Genomic DNA, 26,052 nt, shown 5'->3' on the forward strand with positions numbered 1-26,052 from the left:
GACTTTGTCCACCCCAGTCCAACACCAGCACCTCCACCTCTTTCCTAAAGGGCATTAGTAAACCTGATGTGTTTTTTACATTGATCAAGAATACTTTCCTGGTCGTCATTAGACCTTTTAATTCCTGATTTTTAAAAATTCAACTTCCACTATCTGCCTCAGTGGGATTTGAACCTGGGTTCCCAGACTATTCTCCGGATATCCTGGTTTGGAGCTTATCATCTGACTGTGAATAAGTTAACCATAATACAGTTTTTTTAAACATTTAAGAAGTGTTCTTACAACTGAATGTTTTCTTCCTCCTCACCAAATCAAGTATGGTATTTTTTTCACCAATAGCCACCACCAGTAAATCACTCATGTTTTCCAGTTGATAATTTGCATGCAAAGCCCATTGATGGCAATGAAAACCATCAAAGGAGAGGGGAAGGAGGAGGGACAGGGGGAGGGGGGCTAAACCAAAGTGGAGTGGGAAGGGGACATAAAGTGCTGCACCTCCTGCCCACCACTCTCTCAAGGCTTTCTCCCTCCCTCAGGGTACCCATTAAAGTAATTCTAAAGTAACAGCACAATGCATATCAGGGAATTATGATGAATATTAATAATTTTGTATCCCTCGGTGTAATTTCAAGATCAAAGCAAATTCCCGCCTTGAAAAATATTCATTTCTTTATGAAACTTTGATTCATTACATCTTAAAATGTCCAATAATATTCTTTTGCATAAATGATTATTCATTTGCTTTATAATAATATATTTGAAAAGCAAATTTAATGCTTGGCAATTTCTAAAGGATTAAAGCAGAAGAAGGTACTGTCACCACCATTTGTAATAATTTCTGTTAATGAATCGGGGATTGATAGAGCCAACAGATAATTTTATTATTTGGTGCATACTTTTGACAAAAGTGTTCACTAGTGCAGTGAATTGTACCATTGAGATCCAATGACAAGGCCTTCGAGAGGAAAAAACATTTTGTATTCTTGTCTTGCCTGGATGATATTGTTTGTTCTGTTTAGTAAGTCCGTGGGTCCTGGAGGTCACAGTCATTATATTTGCATTAATTACTTTTGAAAGAACAGAAGAAGTGTGAATAATGGTTTGCTTTCTTTTCTCAGAAAAGCCTTCAAAAATGTTGATTGCAACAAACCACTTGGGAGTGTACACTCCAACCATTGCTTCCCAGATATTTATCTATGGTTTATATAGCTAGAGTTGGATTTTATAGTTTTGTCTGTCGGTTTGCATATAAATGGATATATATTGTTTATAATCATTTAAAAGTTAAATTATTAGACAATTAAAGAAATCAATAAATTGAAGACACATTCTTAATTATCAAAGCAAATATATTTAAACTTCTCCCTAATTACCCTTCTGAAACCACTAAATCAAACTCAAAAGGCAGCATGAGCAGCTTGCATCCGGTCAGGGTAAGTTTGATCACTGCTGAGAAGAAGGTTTGCATTCTTTTAGACATTTTCGTAGTTGCTTAAATCTATGATCTGTGTCTTTGCAAGGTTTGATTTTAAATGTCTATAGAATAAAGCTTTCCAGCAGTCCTTTTCACTGAATGAATGATTCATAATGTCAGATTATCAGTAGATTGTGTAGCCCTAAATTAAGGAAAACTAGGTCCTCCTGCAATTTACCCAAAATGTTGAAACAGGATAGCTTTTAAAATAACAACAATTTACATGTGTATAATGCTTATCATGTTCATTAAAATAAATCCACTCTGTTTTGCAAAGCAGCAAATGATGAATAGGCCCAAGCATGAAAAGTGAAGAGGTATTTGGAAGAGGGAAAGCCTGATCAAGGAGGAAAATTGTCTGGGGCACAGTGAACCAAAGTAATCTAACTGATTTAATGATGGGAGTGAGAACAGAAGCCAGGACTCTTTTTGGATGGCTCTTTGTTTCTGAATGCCCCAGGAGAAAATACTTTGAATCCTAACCCTGAACTGGAATGTTGAGTATGCTGCTCTTGTCTGACGTGAGGGAAGAAGGGAATCTCACAAATCTGATCTACCACTTGAGGCTGGGGTGCAGAATTTCACCAAGTCCTCATTTGTGAATGTTGAGACAGTGACTGCTTAGTGTTTAGGAATGAGACCTTTTTTCCTCAATTTGCCTCAGTGGCTAGAAACATGGATGAATTGCTGCTGTCTCTTTAAAGATGCTATTTATTGTTACATTAACTTCTCACAAAGGCAAGATACATCTTATGAATAGAAATATTTGTTTTCACAAGTTTCAAAAGTAACTTGGGTTTGTGGTTTGGATTCTGCTGGCCACTTGTTTAAGGGGGTGCCTAAACTGGCCAATGTCTAATTACCTAACAGCTCATTCTGCACTTTATCAATAAAATTGTGTTTTAACCTGAGTGGGATATTAATGTCAGAATGTCTGAGATAGAATGGAGATGAAAGGGTAATGAAGCCAAGTGGGTATAAGTAAATGTTTGGCCAGTTGTTCAATGTATTATTGTTGATGCAGTTGCCAGGTGGCTGCATTAAAAATGCTTGGCTAAGTCTGAAAATGACTCAACCAGGGTCGGATTACTGATTTGCAAAGGGGAGTGCTTTGTTTGGGGACTTGTATCTTTGTTATCTGATTTTTTTTTATTTGAAGAATTTTTTTTATACAAGATTAAGTAGTATATAGTGGGTTGAAGATTACCTTTATGAGACCTTCCCAGCTTGTATTTTGTTGACAGCTCTGTGAGAAGAGGTATAATGTTTTTCAGAGCTAATGTTGAATGGCTTTTATTCCCTTGTAAACATTTTAAAGTCTTGCTAGCCTGAGTGAATTGCTCATTTGTAGTGTACTTTGCGCACAGTGAGTGCGCATGATGGGATGTTTTGGGCTTGGATAACATAGGAGGTGGTTGGAAAGTGAGAAATTGTGGGTTAGAGGGCCTAACATTCATTATTATAACTGGATCAATTCCCCAGTAAATGGAAGTGGGTTTCTGAGTTGCTAACCTTACTGTTTACCTGCATCTGTTGTTGTCTCCATGCTGCCTCTTGAGGTGCTAGGCTTACCTCCCCAGTACATAAGTAGGGCAGCAAGATCTACAAAAGTTGAGATGAAATTGAGAGGTCAGGAGAATTCTCAATTCCCCATTCCTTGATGAAAATCCAATCCATTATGTTCAATAATACATGTCCACACTAGCCACCTTTCCGACTTCTGGCACCAGAAATGCTTTAGTGAGTTGAAGTTGGATTTGAAACAGGAGCAGTTGGTCCTGTACACCTGTTATTAAAAAAGGGAAGTAATAGTTTATGGTGCCTTTTGTGTTAGAGGTTAAGGCCTGGATATTTTCTGGAGCGAGTGGGAATGGGGAAATACAGAGAGCCTGCAGTAGTGGGGTACAGAATTTCAGACAGGAAATCGAAATGCCTGAATATTCCTCCATGTTGTGAAGATTTAGTTCCTGACAAGCTCACTAAAATGCCACTTGATTGAGTGACTCGGCTTCCAGTTGAGGAGGAAGTGTTCTGGAGCAGACTTGGATGAGGAGATGGCCTGGGAGAGTTTAAATTCCAGATTCTGGAAGGATCCCTGATCATGGGGTCTTCATACAGGGTGGAGGGAGTTATTCAATGGGATTTAGCCTGAGAAGAGAAGCACTCCTGCTCCTTCTAACCAACAAGTGCTGCAAGTGTCCAGAACCCCAAGACCTTGGAAGCTTGTCTGCCTGCCGCTGGTAAAAAATGCAGAAACAGTTTATTGTATGTTGCTATCCTTTTTAAGATACTTAACTGCCAACTTGCCTCCAGGTTGGCCGCTCATGTAGGTGACACCCAGAAGTCAGCAAATTCTGTAGGTGGTTTCCCAATGCATCTGGAATTTTGTTTCTACTTTTACAGCCCACTTCCTATGCATCCTCCAAACTCAAATGCTCAACCATGTTAAAGTTCTCCCCTAAAAAGGCAAATAACGCTTACTGTGTTTACACTTTTTCAATTAATTTGTTTTAAACATTTTCACATTTTTAAATTTAATCCTGAATTTTAGTTTCCTTCTCACGATTGCTTTCCCCTCTGATTGTAAATTGCCAATTTAGCTAATCATGGCTTGTATTTTACTTAAGTCAGTAAAGCACAATGCTATGATCCGTGTTCAATGCTGATTGATGAGCTGCAATGGAATTAATGTTCACAAGCTAAAAACTACTTCTGGTAATTCTCCATGCTACACAGATCTAAATCTTAATAAGACTTGCATGAGTCATTAAAGGTGGCAGGATGGATGGAGAGAGTAATAAAGCACATAGTATCTTCCGATTCATTAAAGAGTGGTATAGAGTACATAGGCATGGAGGTTATGTATAATCTGTTTAGTAAACCTCACCTGGGGTATTGTCTACAGTTCTGGGTACCACCATTTATAAAGTATATGAGCACATTGAAGAGAGTACAGAAGAGCTTTGAAAGGATGTTTCCAAGGATGCAAAATTTTAGTTAGAAAAATAAATTGGAGGATTTTGGATTATTTCTCTTGGAGAGGAGAAGAGGAAATTTGATGGAAGCTCTCAAAATCAAAAGAGGCCTGGAGGGACTCTTCCTGCTCATAAACTGATCAAGAACAAAATGTCAGAATGATGTGCAAAAGTAAATGTGATACGTGAAGAACTTTCTTTCATACTGCGAATGGTTCAAGTGTAGAATGCACTGCCTTGGAAGAATGATGGAAATGAGTTCAGTCAAGGCATTCAAGAGAGTATTAGGTGATTATTTAAATAGAAATAATGTGCAGGATACAGGAAAAGGGTAGGAGGCTGGCACTTGGTCATGATGCTCATTCAGAGTTGTTGCAGATGTGATGAAATGATCTTCAGTATCATAACAGTTCTGTGACTCTGTGAAGCCACCAAAACTAAACATATGGAACATTTTTCAAGTATAATATTCAAGTAAGCAAAGTACTAGACTTGTTAGATGTTATTTTAAAGTGTTGCTGCTCTTTCCAATGCATTAAAAACATTGGCTCAGTGGTTAGCACTGCAGCCTCACCGCACTGGGACCCAGGTTCGATTCCAGTCTCGGGTGACTGTCTGTGTAGAATTTGCATATCTCCCTGTGTCTGCGTGGGTTTCCTCCGGGTACTCCGGTTTCCTCCCACAATCCAAAGATGTGCAGGTTAGGTGGATTGGCCATGCTAAATTGCCTGTAATGTTAGGTGCATTAGTCAGGGGGAACATAGATATATAAGAGAGTGGGTCGGGGTGGGTTATTTTTCGGAGGGTCGGTGTGCACTTGCTGGGCTGAAAGGCCTGTTTCCACTCTGTAGGGATTCTAAGTTCTAAGAGAAATAAAATTATCTACCACCTGAAACTACATGACTGTTAAAAATGGCACCTATTGATGTGCTGCAGCAGCTGGTTCTTGTGGCTATTCCTACCAGATCTGCACTCGTGTGTGCTGTACTCACTGTCTTGTGCCACCCTCACACATCCACTTGGCTGCAGCTAGTGAAATATTCTGTGACATCCATCATCCAGCTAATCACCTTCACCTAGGTCAATCTCTGACTCTGCCATCCTCCATTTTGCCATTTGAAGAGATCAATATAGCTTTTCCCTTCTGAACAAATAGCTGAAATTCTTGCATTTTCTTTTCAGGGTGTCACTTTTCTAAGAGTTTTTTTTTGCTGTTGTAATTTCACATATGTTTAAAATGGTGTACACATAGAATTTTTAGCATATATCTTCGCATCAAAATTTTAAAGCCTCAACTTGCTTTCACAGACCTTTTTAATATAGTCCAGGTTTCTGACACATACAAGAAAGTGAATACAGTGTAATATGAAGACTGACCTTGTTATAGGATCCTCAGCCAGGGGGACAGCACCCTGCATTTAGGGACAAGAGAGTATGATTCAAGTGAAAAGAAGAGTATGAGAAGGCTGTGATGTTGCCAATCTTACTCGCTGTGTACACAGAGCAATTATTCAGCAAATTATATTCAGAATCAGAATTTTATAGCTTTCAATACGACCTCCTCTCATCCTTCCAAACCTCAGTGAGTACTGGTCTCATCAACCCTGTCTCCCCTTATCTCATACACCTGCCATCCCAGGTCTGGTGAACCTTCACTGCACTCTCCTGAAAGCAAATCTATTTTTCCTTGGGTAAGGAGTCTAAACTGCACACAGCACACTGGATGTTGTGTCATCAAGGCCCCGCATAGCTGCGGCAAGACATTCTTAGCCTGTACTTAAAGCATCTTGCAATGAAGGCCAACTACCATAACAGCTTCCTGCAAATACAATTTTGACTTCAGTGACTGCTTTTATTTTAATCTTATATTCTGACTCCTGTGCAACGCAATCGACTACAATCTTCATTCAAGTTAATTCTAATATATCCTTTCTAACTACTTTTGTTTTGACATTTTGGGTAACCACATACAATTCATATTGCAAAAATCTTGATTTCACTTGATCCAGGATATATATAGGACCTCTGCAAGGAGAGGTGTGTTATCAGTGTACCATAAGTTTATATTCTTGCTTCCAGTTTTTACCTTTAAATGTATATAATTCTCTGAATTTTTGCTCTCTGTACATAGTGAATAATTCTGGTGACAATACACAGCCCTGTCACACTCCTCTCTTCACTTGAAGCATATCTGATTGTCCCTGTTCCATCCTGATGCTTGCTATTTGATCCCAATATAGGCTCTGGATAAATACCATATCTTTTCTTGTCAGTGTCACATTTCAGCAACACATCTGTTAATTTTTGATGATAAACATGAACTGTGAACCAGAATGTCTTCAGTTAGAAACTTTTTCTCATTTTAATTCTAAAAGATCACTGCAATTAATATGTGAGGCAATTTGTTTCTGGTTATTCAGGCACTTAAGTGATGTTTTTTGTGGTATTGTGAATCCAATATCTTTCTGCACTGAGCCGCTATAATTTAGCTGCAAAATGTTCAACTATACCCTACTGAACAAATGTCCTATTTTATACATTCATATTACATGTATAGTGTTCCTAGTTGCAATATGATTGATTTTTTTAAAAGTTGTCCTTCTAAATCATTTAAAAAGAGTTCATTAAAGCCACAATAATATATCTCAAAAAAAACAGAGCAAGTCCACCAACAGTTTAAATATGGGTGGCTCTGTGGTTAGCACTGCTGCCTCACAGCACCAGGGACCTGGGTTCGATTCCAGCTTTGGGTGATTGTCTGTCTGTCTGTCTGTCTGTCTGTCTGTCTGTGTGTGGGCTTTGCATGTTCTTCCTGGGGCTGAGTGGAATTCCTCTGGGTGCTTCAGTTTTGCTCCCACAGTCCAAAGAAGTGCAGGTTAGGTGAACAGGTCATGTTAAATTGTCCATAATTTTTAGGGATGTGCAGGCTAGGTGGGTTAGCCATGGGCAATGCAAGGTTACAGAGATGGGTCTGGGTGGGATGCTCTTTGATTTGTCATTTTGGACTTGTTGGGCTGAATGGCCTGTTCCCACACTGTAGGAATTATGTGATGATTATTTTAATAGAGTTTGTGCAAACAAAACTGTTGAAACCTCAGAAGACTTGCATTTGAAAGACATACTTTCGATATCAGTTTTACTGCCACGAAACACTTTACAGTCAATGAAGTACTTCTGATGTGTAGTAGCTCGTGGAATATGGAAAACACCTTGAACAAGTTGTAAGTAAGTAAGCTCCCATAAAGATCAATGTAATGGTGCATAACCGAAATTGCTGGAAAACCTCAGCATGTGTGGCAGCATCTGTGGAGAGAAATCAGAGTTAGTGTTTCGCTTCCAATGACCCTTCTTTACAGAACTTTGGTTTCAATGTAATGGTGACTTAATAATGTTTGTAGTGATGGTGATTGATATAAATGTTGATGTGGAGATGAGCACATTTCATAAATATTGATCACAAGACCAGAAATAATTCCCTTTTTCTTCAACATTTACCAATGGATTTCTGAAGTTCATCTGAGATGACATTTGTGCCTTGGTTTAGCATCTCATCTGAAAAACAGCGAAAGATGGATAGGTAATTCAGCATCTAGAACCTGTTACATCATTTAGTTAAGTCATGGTTGCTCAATATTTTGCAACTATCTTGTTTCTTTAACCTTTAATGTCCCTCGGGTAGTGTCCTAGACTCACCATCCTCAGCTACTTCATCAGTGACCTTCTTTCAATCATACGGTCAGAAGTGGGGATGTTTGCTAATAATTACAGGTGTTCCAAGTACAATTTTTAACTCCACACATGTGGAAGCGGTCTGTGCCTGTATTCAGCAAGACAAGATCAATATTCAGCCTAGGACTGGTAACTGGCAAGTAACATATGCGTCACGCAAGTTGTCAGGCAATGGCCATCTCCAGTGAGAGGAGGAAAAGCAGTGTGCCCTTGGTATTCAAAGCAATGCATTCACTGATCACCTCCAGGATGTTGATGGGGAGGTATCACTGGGTTTGTCATATTAAAGCAACAGCAACAAATGCTGGTCAGAGGCTAACTATTCTGTGGTGAGTAGCTCATTCTTGACTCCTGAAATTCTGTTTACAGTTTAGAATTGTAATAGTAATTGGCTTGTTAACAATACTGAAGATGTTTTACAAGAGCATTGAAAACCAGTCGCTCACTTGATTGGCTCCCATCTAGTATGTTAATCCTCATAGAGGGAATGAATGTTTGTGTCATGCTAGTAGCTTGTACCATCTACAAGATGCACTGCAACAATTCACCAAGGCTCTTTCAACAGTACTTACAAATTTGCAGTCTCTAATATCCAGAAGTATGAAGGCAGTAGGCAATTTCCCCTCTGTGTCAGACACCCTTCTGAATTGTAACTCTGTGAAATCATCTTTGGCAGTTGTGGTGTGAGCAATGGCAAGAAAGCTGAAAAATATGGAGACGACTAAGAAATCAGAATCGTGACACCGAGAAATAGTTTTGCAAGTTATCTCTTGTGCTTTAAATGGTCAGAATCTTGCCATCGAGGCATAACTCTTATTTCCAGTGCATCTTATTGAAGCCCAATTTGCCTTATTTACCTACCACTTCTAATTCTCCTCTCCTTCCCAGAGAAACTAAATAGTGCAAAATTTTCAACCTGTAAATCAGAGTGGGTATGGGCAGCTGCAGCTCACTGAATGCGGTCCTGGCTATTATGCAATGGTTTCTAAGCAACAACATCTCTGCTGCAATCCTCCTTAACCTCTCATTCGTGCAAGCCAACATCGGCAAACAGCCATCCTCACCATGTCTGCTGTCAGAACTTTCACACCACTTTAGCATTAAACACTTTACATTGAATCTCAAGGTTGCTTGTGCGTCTGAACAGGATGTATCTTGTGGCTCCAAGTTTGCTCTCTTAGCATTCAGTTCCTTTGAGCTTATTTGAGCTACTTCATATAGCTTTCTAAGCTCAAACTCACTGACTTAGGGGCTATTAGTCTATATGTGGCTTGAGTTGCTTTCTTAGTGCACAGGGTCTTCAGTGCTCTGTTGCAGACTATCATGCTGTAGTGTTGCATTTTAGTGCAGAAGGAGCGGAAGATAGCTTGTCAAGTCGGGGAGCACTGAACAGACCATGAGATGGATGTGTGTCTCTGTGGCACTGTGCACTGCAGCATGTCTCAGCAGTTTACACCATGAACTGAACAATAACTACACAATTGGCTGATGCTGCGTCCAGAGTGGATGCAGTAAATTACTGTTTTCTGTTTCTTCAGGGAGCAATAAAACTTGTGGAATTTAAGACCCTGCTAGGGACAGTTGCAGTAATCATGGCACTGCTGGTTAAGTATTGCCACCCATTTGGCTTCAAATTGCACTTTATCAGTGCAAGAATGCACATTAAATATATGGTCTTGAGCAATTGTGATCATTGTAGTATGTGCATTAGTTGCCTCCTTGTTAAGTCAGCTAAGCAAATGTAATCATACAAGGTACTTAAAAGAGGTACCTGAAGTTTCCATTTCCTAAGCAGCATATTCTAGAGCTTGCATTGGAAGGCAATGCTACATTAATTGCCACATTTGCGCACTGCACTTTAAATCTATTTGGATACGGTCTGTGATATAGAAGAGTGTATTTTCTTTTGGAGAAGCTATCACAGTGGCTTACTATCAGAATTTTACTCCCTCGATGTAACACGGAAATGTTTTGGCTATGCAGTGTGCATTTGAATAAGGTAACATGCTTCGATCAGTTGCTGAGATATGACAATAACTTCCCACACTGAGGGCAGATCATGAGGCTTCATTATTATTGATGCAAGTTCCTTCAATTAAACGGTGTTATCTTTCTGACATTCCCCACAGATTATCTGCTCACAGATCTTGCATGGAAATCACCATGACTGGAGTCCGGGTGACCTTGCTACTACAAAGATAGTGTAGAAGGAGACAGTGGTTAGTAGTACTTCTGCAAGCCCAGCACAAATTAGCTGCTACAAATTACCCTCTATTAGCTGCTGCACAACCTCCAGAGGCGAAAGGATCAGGATGTAAAGGAGAACGATTGGGCGTCACGTCTACAGACTGCATTGTCATTTTCTTCAGTGATCTGAAAGACCGTGCAGGTGCCAATTCACAACCCGTGTCTTGTGGATTAAACCTCAGGCCTCCTTATCATAAGGTTCTCCAATGGAATATTGCCATGTCGCCCCAAAAGGGTTTACTGCATCATTGTGGCGACAACGGGGAATGTCCTGGACGCAAATGAAAATGAAGGATGGGCTGCAACCTCTGAAGATGAAGCTGAGGCGAGGATCAGGACCCAACCTAAGTAAAATCCACTTACTTAGTGGATGAGCAGGGTTTAGATTTTGCTTAATTATTTAAAATTCTGTTTTAATTCAGCAGACCGCTCTCACCTACTTTTGCAGGCCTTGACCTTTTCATGTTTTTTAATAAATGTCTCTTGGAAGAACCCAAATAGAAAACAGTAACTTACTCTATCCAATTTGAATAAAGCAGTGGTCTGTGAGAGAGTGCACTAACAATACATGACTCTTAAGTTAGATAGATTTGAAGGCTTCTGTCATGATATGCCAGACTGCTCTGCATTGATGACTCTTAGTTGGCCGGTTAACAGGAATTTCTTTTTGATCTCTCTATCATTGATACCCTTAAATGTTGCAGAATTCACTAAAATTGTTAAGTTGTCCTGAAATCTATGACATCCAGTGGGTCAGAATTGATCCTGTGAGAGGCAGGGCTTTGAGTGGCCTTTCTTGACAGATCAGTTACTATGAGTCAATGTGGGTATGTGACCTACCCATTGTATATCTCCAGCTTTGATTTGCAGTGCCTTCCTGTGAAAAGCTCATATGCTTTCCCAGCAGAGATAAGTGGAATCATCACTGATTCCATACTCTCACCCCCAAGCTGTGCGATGACGTGCACAGGCCAGCCCTTAGTGCAATCCATTCACATGGACGTGTAGACTCAATGTTATTCACATTAAAGTGCAACACACTAGTCCGACAACAGCTGGAATTCTGTGAACAGTTCTGGAACTGTTATCTCAGGAAAAGAATGTTGGCATTGGAGGCAGTCCAGAGAACATTCACTAGATGGATCCTGGGCGTGGAGGGGCAGTCTTAACAGGAGAAAGGTGAGGAGTTTTGGCCTGGACTCATTGGAGTTTAGAAAAGTGACCTTATTGGAACATATTAAATTCTTGGGGGACCTTTTGGGTTAGATGCAGAAAGATTGTTTCCCCTTGTGGGAGAGCCGAGGATTAGAGGACATAATCTCAGAATAAGGGGTTGCACATTTAGAATAGAATTGAGGGGGAATTTCTACTCTCAAAGGGTGGTAAACTGTGAAATTTCTTATCACAGAAGCTGGGTTATTAAATGTATTCAAAGGTGAAATAAATTTCCAAACGGTAAGGGAATCAAGGGTTATAGGAAAAAGGCAAGAAAGTGGAGTTGAGGATTAACAGATCAGCCATGATCACATTGACTGACGAAGCAGACTCAATGGCCTACCTCGGCTCATTTGTCTTGTGACCTAACATTTGACTGCAATCATGGTTCAAGAATTCCTGATGTCTGAGACTATTTAGGGGTGGTTGCTTATGAGAGATGAGCAATGCTTGGAAATTACAGCTTCTTTCATCCTGAAAGGGCTGCTCATTTCTCACGTGTACAACCTAACCAGGTCTGAAATACTGAAAATTATACTACAGCATACATTTTAAAAATGCAGGTGAACATACAGCGACATTTTTGGTACAATGAAGTTTCACCTATACCATCTCTGGGCCGTCAGTAAGTTTCTTTCTTTGCCTCCCACGATAACTACAGTGCTAGCTTCTACAGCTGGAATTGAGCCAGTCTGCTCTCTAGATAGCCCTGTCAGTTTGAAAGACTTGGGTGGCCATCTCCTGGTGCCTTTGTGCCTAGAATGCTCTTATCTCCTAAGAGTCCCTCTGCCCAGATGCAAGCTCACCCTCCCAGCGTGAACTTCAGGCTGAGAGATCACAGGCAGCCAGAAGATGAAAGAGCCAGTAACTTCTGTGTTACTGTTGGTCCTGGTCTGACTCCTGTACCTTTTCTGTATAAGCTGGCACCATCCTATCTCCCTGAGAGAAAGAACCTGAAGTGAGATCAGTTCCCCCGTCCCACACGGTCCTTGCCATTGATGCTGAACATTAATGATTAGAATGATGAAATGCATGCGTGTGTGTATGTTTGATGGGCACCCAGTGTGCTGGTCCTGGGTCTCTGTTGCAGTTGCCAATTTGTCCATAGAGATAGCCAGATAGATGACGTCAGCGCTACCCTGTACTGATAATATTAAAGAAGACCTCCATCCTTTCATTCATTTTACTGAGTGCCTTTATCAAACCAATTTGATGTTCTGTGCCAATCTGTGCATTTTGATGAAATGAGATGATGGTATCATCTTCTGAATGTTGCCCAGCTGCCCTTTGTGTGCCAGAGACCTGAGATGTTTCTTCCTTAACCAACTGATGTGTTCACCAGATTGTGCTCCTGGGTCTAGAAAGAGAAACCACTGAGGTGAAAGTCTCTGAGCTGGGGAGAGTCCGGGTGAAAGGCTTTCCAGTGCATCCTCCGTGTTCAATGGCTTCCATCTCACAGGAGGAGGTGGAACTGCAGGTCCCTAGCAGTGGCCTCTTTAAGGGGATTTTCTGGGTGCTGCAAGTGCCTGCGTAACAGAAGAGAAGGAATTAGTAGTGTTAGAGGGATAAAAATGTTCTGTTGATGAATAATGAGCAACCACGGGTGGTAACACATCAGCAGCACAGCACAGTTTAATAAAGCTTACTGGGTATATAGGACATAGAATCGAGAGTGTGATTCTAGAAAAGCACAGCAGGTCAAGCAGCATCCAAGAAGCAGGAGAATCGACATTTCAAGGCTTTTCCTGATGAAGGGCTTTTGCCCGAATCATCGATTCTCCTGCATCCCAGATGCTGCCTGACCCACTGTGCTTTTCCAGCACCACACTCGTGACTCTAATTTCCAGCATCTGCAGTCCTCACTTTCGCCATGTAGAACATAGAAGTCTTCCCAATCCATGCTTCTCCTCTGGCCACGTCAAGTATTTTCCTCATAATGAAAATCCGAAGTTTGCCATTTAGCAATTAGTGGTAATACCCAAGTAGAAGAGGGGGGGAGGTCCTTTAGTGAGTGAGTAGGAAGCTCAGAGGGTAGCAGAGGTTAATCATTTATGAGGGTGAGGTGCACGAGATTGACATGAGGCATGCAATATTGGATGCTTAGCCTATCAGCCTTGAGATACTGTAACTATCGAGTGAGTGGGCTGTGTCAATGATGCAGCCTCACCATTCTTTTCTGCCTACAACCTCCGATCAGATGTGACAACCTGCTGAATTTAAGCACATTACTAAGTGGAGGAAAAGAAACTAACTAAGATTCCCCTAGTAACTGTGAGTGAAGAGGGAAAAGCCAGTGCCAAATCCTCGCTCTCCTGATGGACGCAGGGGATGTGACATATCGAAGACCGATCTCTGACAATGCCATAGTGCCAAGTCCTCCTGATCGAGGCTTAGCCCAGAGACTGTGAAGCCAGTGGTGGCCCACTGCTCATCAGGACGGTGTCTTCTTGGAGTCAGTTTGCTTGTGAATGCAGCCCAAAGTGGGTGGTAAAAGCTATAGTATCAACCAAAATAGGATTAATGTGCCAAACAGCAAAATAAGCAAGTGATGAGACAGAGGTAAGAGATTCAACAACCAGTGGATCAGATTTGAGCTGTGGAGTTCTGCCACATCCAGTTGTGAAGGTGATGAATAATGAAACAACTCACTGGAGGAGGAAGTTTCACAAATATTGCCATCATCAATGTTTGGGAACGTCCAACTTTACAAATTCTTTAGCCTTATCATTTTATAGTCATCTTCAGCCTGATGTGCTGAGTGGATTATCTATCTCTTCCAGTCAATTTGATTTACTCTGCATGATATTAAATAATGGTGAAGACACTGGATACTGAAAACAGAATGGACTCTGTCGACATTCTAAAAACAGTACTGAAGCAAATAAAAGGCAAATACACCATATGAGTTCTTAACCACTTTATCTATTTGTCTTGATACCTTAAGGAACCAGTGAGCATACATGCAGTGATCCCTCTGATCCTCGATGCTTCCCAGGGTCTATCATTCTTCAGTTCTTCCCTTGCCTTTTGTCCTGCCCAAATGCATCTCCTGACATCTATCCAGATTGAATTCCATTTGTCACTGATCAGCCCATCTATGTCCTATTATTGTAAGGCTATCCTCCTCACAATTTAGCACAAATTTTGTATCATCTACAAACTTAATGAGCAACTTTTCTACGTTTGAATCTAAATAGTTTATATAGACCACAAGCAGAAAGCGCCTCTGGACGTCGTCTTTTAGTCAAGAAAACAGTTCTGAACCATCATCACCTACTTCCTGCCATTCAGCCATTTGTGCATCTAGTTTGCCAATTTGTTTTAGACCTATGGCTCTTATCTTCAGTCATGCAGGACCTTAGCAAATGTCTTCCTGAAGTCCAAGTAGACTTCATCAAAAGCATTGCCCTTATCTGCGCACAGGGTAACATCTTCGAAAACTTCAATCAAGTTAGTCAAACATAACCTACACTTCATAAAACAATGCTATCTGTTCTTGATCAATCCCTGCCTCTCCAGATGCAGATTCATTCTGCCCCTCACTATGCTTCCACTCGTTATCCCCTCACTGAGGCTGATAGACTGGCTTGTAGTTTCCTGGTTTATTCTTTGCTCCCTTCTTGAATAGTGGTACCGCATTTGGCTGTCCCCAATCCTCCAGCATGTTTCCTATGACCAAGGACAAATTAAAGATATTTGCAAGTACTCCTACAATTCCCTCCCTTGCTTCACTCAATCTGAGATATGTTTCATCTGACCCTGGAGCTTTATGTACTTTAAGTACATAGAAAAAAATACAGCGCAGTACAGGCCCTTTGGCCCTCGATGTTGCGCCGGCCAAATCCTACCTAACCTACACTAGCCCAATAACTTCCATATGCCTATCCAATGCCTGCTTTAAATGACCATAAAGAGGGAGAGTTCACCACTGCTACTGGCAGGGCATTCCATGAACTCACAACCCGCTGCGTAAAGAATTTACCCCTAACATCTGTCGTATACCTACCACCCCTTAATTTAAAGCTGTGTCCCCTAGTAACAGCTGACTCCATTAGCGGTAAAAGGTTCTCAGTGTCTACCCTATCTAAACCCCTAATCATCTTATACACCTCTATCAAATCTCCCCTAAACCTTCTTTTCTCCAATGAGAACAGGCCCAAGTGCCTCAGCCTTTCCTCATACGATCTTCCTACCATGCCAGGCAACATCCTGGTAAACCTCCTCTGCACTCGTTCCAATGCCTCCACATCTTTCAGTCTGTCAGATTACTCAGGAACTTCACCTGTCTATGCTAATTTCTTTATAATTCTTCATAATTTCTATATCCTTATTGTCCCTGTCACTAGTGAACACCAACATAAAGTATTCATTTAGAACCTTATCTATGTCCTCTGGCTTCACGCACAAATTACTGCTGTGGTCCGTACTGGGCCCAACTCTCCCTTTTACCCTTAAGGTACTTGTAGGACAACTTAAGATTTTCCTCCATTTTATCTGCAAGTATCCTTTCGTGACCCATTTTAGCGCTCCAGTATCCTTTTTAAGTTACCATTTGCAAATTCTGTACACCTCTCTTCTACGTTTTGAGCCCTCAGTATCTGCCAGAAGCCTCCCTTTTTCTCAATCCAATGTTGTACATCCCTGGACATGCAGGGTTCACAGGATGTGTTGGTCCCATTCTTTTTCTTTATTGGAACATGTTGGCCCTGTCCTCTCCTTATTTCCATCTTGAATACATCCCACTGTTCTGAGAGAGATTTATCTGAGTATGTCTACTCACAGATCACTCTGGCCAAATCATATCTGATTTTATTAAAATCTGCCTTACCCTAGTTTACAACTTTAACTTCAGCCCATTCTTGTTTTTTTTCCATAACAATCTTGAATCTAAAGGGGTTGTGATTGCTGTCTGCGAAATGCTTCTCCACTGATACTTAGAACAAAGAACATAGAAAAATACAGCGCAGTACAGGCCCTTCGGCCCTCGATGTTGCGCCGACCAAAGTCTACCTAACCTACACTAGCCCAATAACCTCCATATGCTTATCCAATGCCTGCTTAAATGACCATAAAGAGGGAGAGTTCACCACTGCTACTGGCAGGGCATTCCATGAACTCACAACCCGCTGCGTAAAGAATCTTCCCCTAACATCTGTCCTATACCTACCACCCCTTAATTTAAAGCTGTGTCCCCTAGTAACAGCTGACTCCATTAACAGAAAAAGGTTCTCAGTGTCTACCCTATCTAAACCCCTAATCATGTACACCTCTATCAAATCTCCCCTAAACCTTCTTTTCTCCAATGAGAATAGCCCCAAGTGCCTCAGCCTTTCCTCATACTTCACAAACTTGCTCAGCTTCATTGCCGCCACTCTGTTCTTGTAGGGCCTTCTACACCATAGCTTGAAAAGCTCTCCTGGCTGCATTTTAAGAATTCCATTCCCTCTGAGTCTTTCACACTATAACTAACCCAGTTAATGTTGGAGAAGTTGAAATCCCCTACTACTTTTACACCTCCCTGAAATTTTGCCTATAAATCTTTTTTTCTGTTTCTCTTGGATAGTTGGCGGGGGTTGGGGGTGGGGGCATGTAGTCAACTTGTGCAATTGTACAAAGCATTAGGGAGACTGGAGCGAAAGTATTGCATATGGTTTTGGTTCTCGTACTTGAGAAAGGATATAATTGTTTTGGAGATGTATTGGAGTAGATATAGGAAGGATGCTTCCTCATGTGGGGAATTCTAGAGTGAGAGGTCATAGTTTTAGCATAAGGAGTGGCAGATTTAAAACAGACAGGAGAAAATACCTCCTTATCTTTATACTTGATCCCTTCAGCAATAATTGTCAAAATTGTACACGTCCTCCTTAGTTAACTTCTATACCTGCATACTAGTTTTCAGTGATTCATACACAAAGACACTCAAATTCTTCTGCACCAAAGCACCAGAAAGCTGCTCACCATTTAAGCAATAATTTGCCTCTCTAATCTTCTGACCAAAACAGATAACCTCACACTTGAACATAGTAAATTTCATCTGTCAAATTTTAGCCCATTCACCTCACCTAATCCACATCCATTTGTAAATTTCCTATTTCTTCATTGCAGCTTACTTTTGTGCCCTCACCTCATTCTGCCTTGTTCATCAGAGTCCTTGCATTGAAATAAATACCACCCAACCTTGCCAAACCCCCCCCTGTCCCTTAACTGGCCTATAACACCTGTCTTCTGTGTTGTCTCTTCTAACTTCAGCTGTTTATTCTCCCTGCTGAACCTCGCTAGTTCCCAACCTTCTGACAATTTAGTTGAAATTCTCCCCAACAGCACAACAAACCTCCCCGCAAGGATGCTTGTCCCATTTCAGGTTCAGATGCAAACAATTCACTTTGTACAAGTCCCATTGCCCCCCAAAAATGGTCCCAAATGTCGCAGAAATCTAGAGATCTCCCTCCTGCACTATCTCTCCATCCACACATTCATTGGACTAACCTCCTATTTCTGTACTCATTCTCATGTGATGCCACAAATAATTCAAAGGTTACGCATGGCTCCTGTTCTTTAATCTACTTCCAAACTCCCTAATTTCTGCCCGCAGGACCTCATTTCTTTTTCTACCTATGTCCTGCTGCTGCTGTTCAGTGACCTCCTTGACCCTGGCACCAGAGAGGCAGCATACCATCCTTGAGTCTTATTTACAGCTACAGCAACATCTTTCTGTTCCCCTTACAATTGAATCCTCAGCTACTAAAGCCCCTGCCATTCTTTTCCAAGCAGGATCCTGAAATCCTGCTAATCAGCAGTTACTAGCTTCTCAATGCTGAATAACCAGTGTGACCTGTCTATCTTAGAGTCAAAATGGATTTTCATATTTTCTCACATTGATCATCACATTTTGCCCACTCATTTAATGCTTCACTAATCCTTTGCAATTTTTCACTCCCTTCACACTATTTCCTGTATTATCCTTGTATTGTCAGTAGATACATGACTCACTATTCCCTATTCCAAGTAATTTAGAAATGTAGTGAAAGACTGAGGCCACAGAACAAATCTCTGAGGGGATACCACTCGCCAATTTGGACGCATATCAATTATGACATAAATATTCATAATTTGAGGCACACATTGACTTTTATCACACTCATTACAGTGCAGTAAAGTGCACTTTGCTGAAGTGAAGAACTCTCAAGTTACTAAAAGTGAGTATCAAAAGTGAGATTTATCTTTTACAGCGAGAACGAACAACATTCAACATATTTAAACTATACATGATTTGAATTTTCTAAATCAAACCTGTGCCATGGGTAGGATTTATTTAAAAATTCTAATGTCCCATTTTTTCTATCCTTTTACATAGGATATGATGTTCCAGCTGCTTCGTGGACTAGACTTTCTTCATTCACATCGTGTGGTTCATCGAGACTTGAAGCCCCAAAACATACTTGTAACCAGCAATGGCCAAATCAAGCTGGCTGATTTTGGCTTGGCACGCATCTATAGTTTTCAGATGGCACTTACCTCAGTGGTAAGTTCCTGAATGATTTATATGAGAATATATAACCTTGCAACCAACGGAATGTGTTAATGTTATGACTTGAAAGTAGTCTTTAGTGGAAACAAAGGTGCTGTTCCTTCTGAAAGACCAAACTGGCCTTTTTGGAACAAGTAGTAAAAGGGACTAAACTCCATACATAGCTTTTAAAGCAATTATATATTTTTGTCCCTTTTAAGTAGTGTAGTTTGTTTGTAACTATTTCCATGTCTTCACATCAGACAACTCGGCTTTCAGTTATTCTTGATTGCTTGGCTGTACTTAATTTGATGGATAAGTAACTATAATTCCTAACCGATGATCAGTTCCAAGGCCAAGTTGACATGTAATGATGAGCACAATTTATAATGATCACTGTTAAAAATTTCTTATGAAATTGTGAATATTTCAACTATTCAGTGATGTTTCTTACTCTTTGAAACATGAAAACGTTTTGTCCAACATTTGTTCCCTGTGTTTAGTATTTCATTCACTATATTGCTTCACTGGTAAATACTACTTATGAACACTGTGGATGATGTTATCACCAGTTTAGTGCATTCTATCAAATGCTTTTTAGATTAATTTTTTAAACAAAATTAGAAAACTTACTCACTTATGCAGGATATAAGCGCTGCCAGTTAGGACAACATTTGTGACTCCTCACTGATTTTCTTTTATTAGCTCACTGAGGGGTTGTGGACATCACTGGCTAGTGCAAGATTTATAGCTGGTCCCTAATTGTCATGGAAAGGTGAAAGTTGTTTGCTTTTATTAAATACTACAGCCCATAAACAGGACATAGATACACGATGCTCTTAGGGAGGAAAGTCAATGGCTTTGTTTGTGTCATTGGGTCAATGGTCAATATATTTCCAAGTCATGATAGTGAGTGGCTTGAAAACAAACTTGCAGGTGGTAATGTTGCCATGTATCTGCTGCCCTTGTCCTTCTAGATGCTAATTGTCATATGTTTGAAAGGTGCTGTGTAAAAATGTATAAAGTGCGGTGCATCTTGTTTGTGGTACACACTGTGGCTACCGAGCGTCAGTGATGGAGGCAGTGAATGTTTGTGTACGTGGGGTGCCAGTCAACCAGGTTGCTTTGTCCTAGATGGTGTCAAGTTTCTTAAGTGGTATTGGAGCTGCATTCATCCAGGCAAGTGGGAATATTTCGTGATATTTGAGCATTGTAGGTGTTGGACAGGCTTTGGAGAGTCAGCAGTAGAGTTACCTGCTGCAGGATTCCTAGATTCTGACTCGCTCTTGTAGCCACAACATTCACATGGCTGGCCTAATTCAGTTTTTAGTCAATGGTAAGCCTGCAGGATCTTGATAGCGAGGAATTCAGTGATATGAATCCTTGAATTATTTTCAATGATGTTGAATGTCAAGGGGCAACAGTTTGATTCATTCTTATTGGAGACAGTCATTGCCTTCCAGTTATCTGATATAACTATTACTTGCCACATGCCTGTTCAAACCCGGTTGTTTTCTAGGTCTTGTTGCATTTGGATGTGGACGCTTTCAGAATCTGAGGAGTGGTGAATAATGCAGATCATTGTGCAACCATGTAGATAACATTCCCCACTTCTGACCTTATTGAAGAAGATATGGTCATACTGATAAAGCAGCTGAAGATGGTTGGGTGTGGAGCACTACCTTGGACCCTTGTAGAGATGTCCTGGAGACAATCGCAACAGTCATCCTTTTGTTAGATATCAGTCAAGCAGGCTGCTCTGTTTAAAATGGTGTTGAGCTTCTTGAGTGTTATTTGTGCCTAACTTATCCAAGCAAGTGCGGAATAGCACATCACACTCTTGATTTGTGCCTTGTAGATAGTGAACACGCAGAGTCAGGATGTGTGTTGGTCAACTTAGAAAACCCAACTTGAAGATCATTGGCCCTCGGACGCAATTATGAGGAACTCCATGCAGTGGTGTATTGCAAAAAATAGAGCATTCAATAAACCTTGGGTCTTATTGAAGAACTATGAAATTCATTGTTTTCCTGTGCCTTACTCCATAAAAGACTGCATGTTGACCAAACAGGAATCACTGCTGAGAAAAGAACAAATTTTAATCTTAATATTGCAAATTAATTTACTGGTTTTAATTTTTTTCAGATTAGATTAGATTACCTAGTGTGGAAACAGGCCCTTCGGCCCAATAAGTCCACACCGACCCGCCGAAGCGCAACCCATCCATTCCCCTACACTTGCCCGTAGTGTTAGGTAAGGGGTAATTTAGCATGGCCAATTCACCTGACCCGCACATCTTTGGACTGTGGGAGGAAACCGGAGCACCCGGAGGAAACCCACGCAGACACGGGGAGAATGTGCAAACTCCACACAGTCAGTCGCCTGAGGCGGGAATTGAACCCAGGTCACTGGCGCTGTGAGGCAGCAGTGCTAACCATTGTGCCACCATGCCGCCCTGTTGGAGCCATCCTACTTAAATGTCTAATAGTTATGGAGAGAAACTTTTATGACCACTGTGCCACCATGCCGCCCTGTTGGAGCCATCCTACTTAAATGTCTAATAGTTATGGAGAGAAACTTTTATGTTCTGTAATAGATCAAGTAATTCCAATTACAGCTAGAACCATGGGCCAAAGTTGTGTTTTTTCTGATCCCAAATAACTTTGAATGAACTTCCAGATCTTTCAAAGTTACAAGTCCCTTTTAAAGCAAAGGATTCATTCCTGGGTGTAGACATGATTTACTAGGAGAAAGTGAGGACTGCAGATACTGGAGATCAGAGTCGAGAGTGTGTGCTGCTGGGAAAGCACAGCATGTCATGCAGCATCTGAGGAGCAGGAAAATCAACTTTTCGGGCAGGAATACTTCATCAGGAATGAGGCTGGGAGCCGCAGAGCTAGAGAGATAAATGGGAAGGGGGTGGGGCTGGGAGGAAGGCAGCTGAGAGTGCAACAGGTGGATGGAGGTGGGGGGTAAAGGTGATAGTTTGGAGGGAGGGTGAAGCGATAGGTGGGAAGGAAGGTTGACAGGTGGGACATGTCATGTGGACGGTGCTGAGCTGGAAGGTTGGAACTGGGGTGAGGTGGGTGGAGGGGAAATGAGGAAACTGGTGAAGTCCACATTGATGCCATGGGGTGAAGGGTCCTGAGGAAGATAAGGCTTTCTTCCTCCAGGCATCAGGTGGTGAGGGAGTGGCGATGGAGGAGGCCCAGGACCTGCATGTCCTGAGCAGAGTGGGAGGGGGATTTGACATGTTCGACGATGGGACAGTGTGGTTGATTGGTGCTGGTGTCCTGGAGATGTTTCCTAAAGTACTCTGAGGAGGTATCCAGTCTCCCCAATGTAGAGGAGACTGCCTTGGGTACAACGGATACAATAAATGACATTGGTGGAAGTGCAGGTGAATCTTTGGCTGTGGAAGCCTCCTTTGGGGCCTTGGACAGAAGTGAGGGGGGAGGTGTGGGTGCAGGTTTTGCAATTCCTATGATGGCAGGGGAATGTGCCAGGAGGGGAGGCTAGGTTGTTAGGGGGCATGGACCTGACCAGGTAGTCGCGGAGGGAATGATCGTTGCAGAGAGTGGAAAGGGATGAAAAGGGAAATACATCCCTGGTGGTGGAGTCCATTTATTATATGTGGCAGAAATATCGGCGGATGATGCGATTTATGCGTAGGTTGGGGGGGGGGGTTGTAGAAGGGGGGTTCTATCCTCGCAGTTGGAGGGGTGGGGTTCAAGGGCAGAGGTGCGGGGCGTGGATAAGATGCAGTGGAGGGCATCTTTAATACGTGGCAGGGGAAATTTTGGTCTTTAAAGAAGGAGGCCATCTGGTTGGTTCTGTGGTGGAACTGATCTTGGGAGCAGATGAGGTGGGGGAATTGGGAATACAGGATAGCATTTTTGCAGGAGGTAGGATGGGAGGAGGTGTAATCCAGGTAGCTGTGAGAGTCAGTGGTTGTAAAACAAAGTGTTGAGTCAGTCATCATTGATAGTGATGAAGAGGTCCAGGAAGGGGAGGGAGGTGTCAGAGATGGTCTAGGTGAATTTAAGGTCAGGGTGGAATGTGTTGGTGAAGTTGATGAACTGTTCAGCCACCTCGTGGGAGCATGAGGTGGCACCGATGCGTCATCAATGTAGCGGAGGAAAAGATGGTGAGTGGTGCCGGTGTAACTATGGAAGATGGACTGTTCTATGTAGCCAACCAAGAGACCAGCATAGCTAGGCGCCATGCAGGTGCCCTTTCGTCTGGAGGAAGTGGGAGGATTCAAAGGAGAAATTAAGGGTGAGGACTAGTTCAGCCAAATGAATGTGTTTCATCGGGAAAGGAAGAAACTGAGGGCCTGGAGGCCTTGGTCATGATGGAGCGTAGAGGGACTGGATGTCCATGGAGGTAATGAGGCATTGGGTGCCGGGGAAACGGAAGTCTTTGAGGAGGGGGGAGGGCATGGGTAGTGTCCCGAATGTATGTGGGGAGTTCCTGGACCAGGGGATAGGACAGTATCGAGGTAGGTGGAGATGAATTCGGTGGGGCAGGAGCAGGCTGAGATGATAGGTCGGCTGGGGTAGTCAGACTTGTGGATCTTGGGTAGGAGGTAGAATCGTGTGATGTGGGGTTTCTGAACTATGAGGTTGGAAGCTGTGGGTGGGATATCCCCCTTGAGGTGATGAGGTTATGTATGGTCTGGGAAATGATGCTTTGGAGACGAGGGATGAGGTCATGGTCGAGGGGGCGGTACGAGGAAGTGTTTTCAAGTTGGTGCCTGTCTTCAGCGGTGTAGAGGTCAGTGTGCCAAACTACCACTGCATGTTCTTTGATGTACCATTTAATTGCAAAAGGAACCAATTCCAAAATGGCTGATGACCATGAGGCCCAAAAAATAACTTTAATTTTAATAAATGTAAAATATCTAATTATTTTGTGCATTGCAGTACAACCTCGATTATCTGAACATCGATTATCCGAATAAGTTCTCAAGGTCCCACTGCATGGGTAAACTGTGTTATCCGAATATTTGATTATCCAAATAAAATGCTCCCTGCTTGTGTCATTCAGATAATCGAGGTTGCCGTGTACGTGTAAAAAGGAAGGAGTTTGAAATATGCCATTTCTATAGTTTTTTCTCTTTCCCGAGAAAAAGAAATTCTCTTTAATGCTGTTGTTGGACTGATGAAGTAAAATCGAACACTAATGATCCAAAAATGTATATTTATATTCCATCAGAGAAGCTGGGAAATTTAAATTTGGTTTATTAAGTCAGGAATGAAAAGCTGGGATTTTAAGTGATAATGCAACTTACAGCTTGTCCTTTTACACAAAATTAGTTCACTTGTGTCCTTTTGACTCTGCTATGCTTATCCGGTCTGGCCTATATATGACTCCTGGCACATGTCAATGCAATTGACTCTCAACTGCCTTCCAAAGTGGGTCTCGCAAGCCAATCAGTTACGGTTAGTAAAAGATAGGCAGTAAATTTTCATCTTGCCAGTAATGCCAATCTTGCATGGATAAAAAAACAAAAAAAGTCAATAAAAGCTGAAAAACTCTCATTTGTGTCTGTTGAAAGAATTACAACCTGAAAGTACAGACTCCACCTCATATCATTTCAACAGGTCAAAGTTTGTTTGAGCCAAGAATACATTGAGGACATTTTAGTGACAATTATTAACAGCATTGTTCCATTTTGACTTTGTATATTTAGTGATAGTACAATTAATATTAAAATTGTGAATTAAGTTTGCTACATCCTTGCAAATAGTCACAAAAAATGCACCTCTTTTTCACAAGTTATTACTTGAGTATTGCAAGTGTACTTTGAAAATTGTTAAACTAATGATTGGCAACCAATAGCAACTTTAGCTGGCTAGTCAAAAGCAAAAACAACTTGAAGACACACTTCGTTATGTACTTGATGCTAAAGGCAGATACTAAGCACCCAGTCTGAGAAAAAAGGTCCCTATCACTAGATCTGTTGAAAGAGTCTTCTTGCTTTCCTTATTCACATGTTACTGCACCCACGTTCTCTGCTGACAAAGGGGCTGTTCATTGAGACAATGAGCTTTGCCAGAGAGCCTTCTGCTGAAAAATCCGATCTCATCCACTAGATGTTGCAAGGATTATCAAAGCAAAAAACTTCCTGGCGGAAAATGATTTCTGTAAAATTCTGAATGCTGAAGAATTCCTGCTGGCAAGTACGACAATTTCAGCTGTGTGGAAGAGGTTGTCTTTTGGGAAAGCCAAGAGCCCTTCCATGGTATTCATATGGGATGTGATCAATTGGTGCATCTGTAAAGTGAGAGTAACATAGCAGCTGCAGCAAGAACTATTGTCATCACTTTGCAACTGAAATAGTTGATTTGAGTCAGACTTTTATCACTGACAGGAAGATGGTGGTGCTTTTCAGTTTATTTAAAAGTTGGGGTGTTCTGCATGTGCTTTTGTCTACTTAGATATGAGTCGGCATTGTACTTATTTTAAAAGGAATGGTCAAGTCAAATAGTTAACAGTAAACTCACAACTGTATGCCTTTTCACTTTTACTATACATGCAATAAATTAATTGCTATATAACATCTGCTAAATAAATGTCATTTAGGTACTTCTTTACTGCACTTTTAATTTTATATCCTTATTTGATCATTCTAATTTGAGGAGCTGATTCCATTTTTCTTTTTTTTAAGTGACTACTTTAATATTCAAAAAAAACATAAAACATAATAGCTTGTCACAAATTTCATTTTTTTTCTGATAGCGCTTTCCACAATTATAAAGGATGTTATAATGTCTGGACAAATCCCATGATTTCATTTTAAAGTGTCTCAGTTTATCCATCATTAGTTTTGTCAAGGGTGCTACAGTATTAGTTGTCTCATGCTTTGTGCTGAAGAAATGCAATTGAATCATTGTATTGGC

At 41.3% G+C, this 26,052-nt stretch overlaps 1 protein-coding gene across 6 annotated transcripts in view; it reads left to right on the plus strand.

Moving 5' to 3' along the window:
- Positions 1–26,052, plus strand: part of cdk6 (cyclin dependent kinase 6) — a 239,985-nt gene that overhangs the window by 97,503 nt on the left and 116,430 nt on the right. For all 6 annotated transcript variants that reach the window (XM_060824666.1, XM_060824667.1, XM_060824665.1 and 3 more), the window contains exon 4: positions 18,995–19,162. In XM_060824666.1, the coding sequence (XP_060680649.1) occupies positions 18,995–19,162 (168 nt within the window). The remainder of the gene's footprint in view (positions 1–18,994; positions 19,163–26,052) is intronic.

This window comes from Hemiscyllium ocellatum, chromosome 5 (genome assembly GCF_020745735.1).
Source record: "Hemiscyllium ocellatum isolate sHemOce1 chromosome 5, sHemOce1.pat.X.cur, whole genome shotgun sequence".
Taxonomy (NCBI): Eukaryota; Metazoa; Chordata; class Chondrichthyes; order Orectolobiformes; family Hemiscylliidae; genus Hemiscyllium; species Hemiscyllium ocellatum.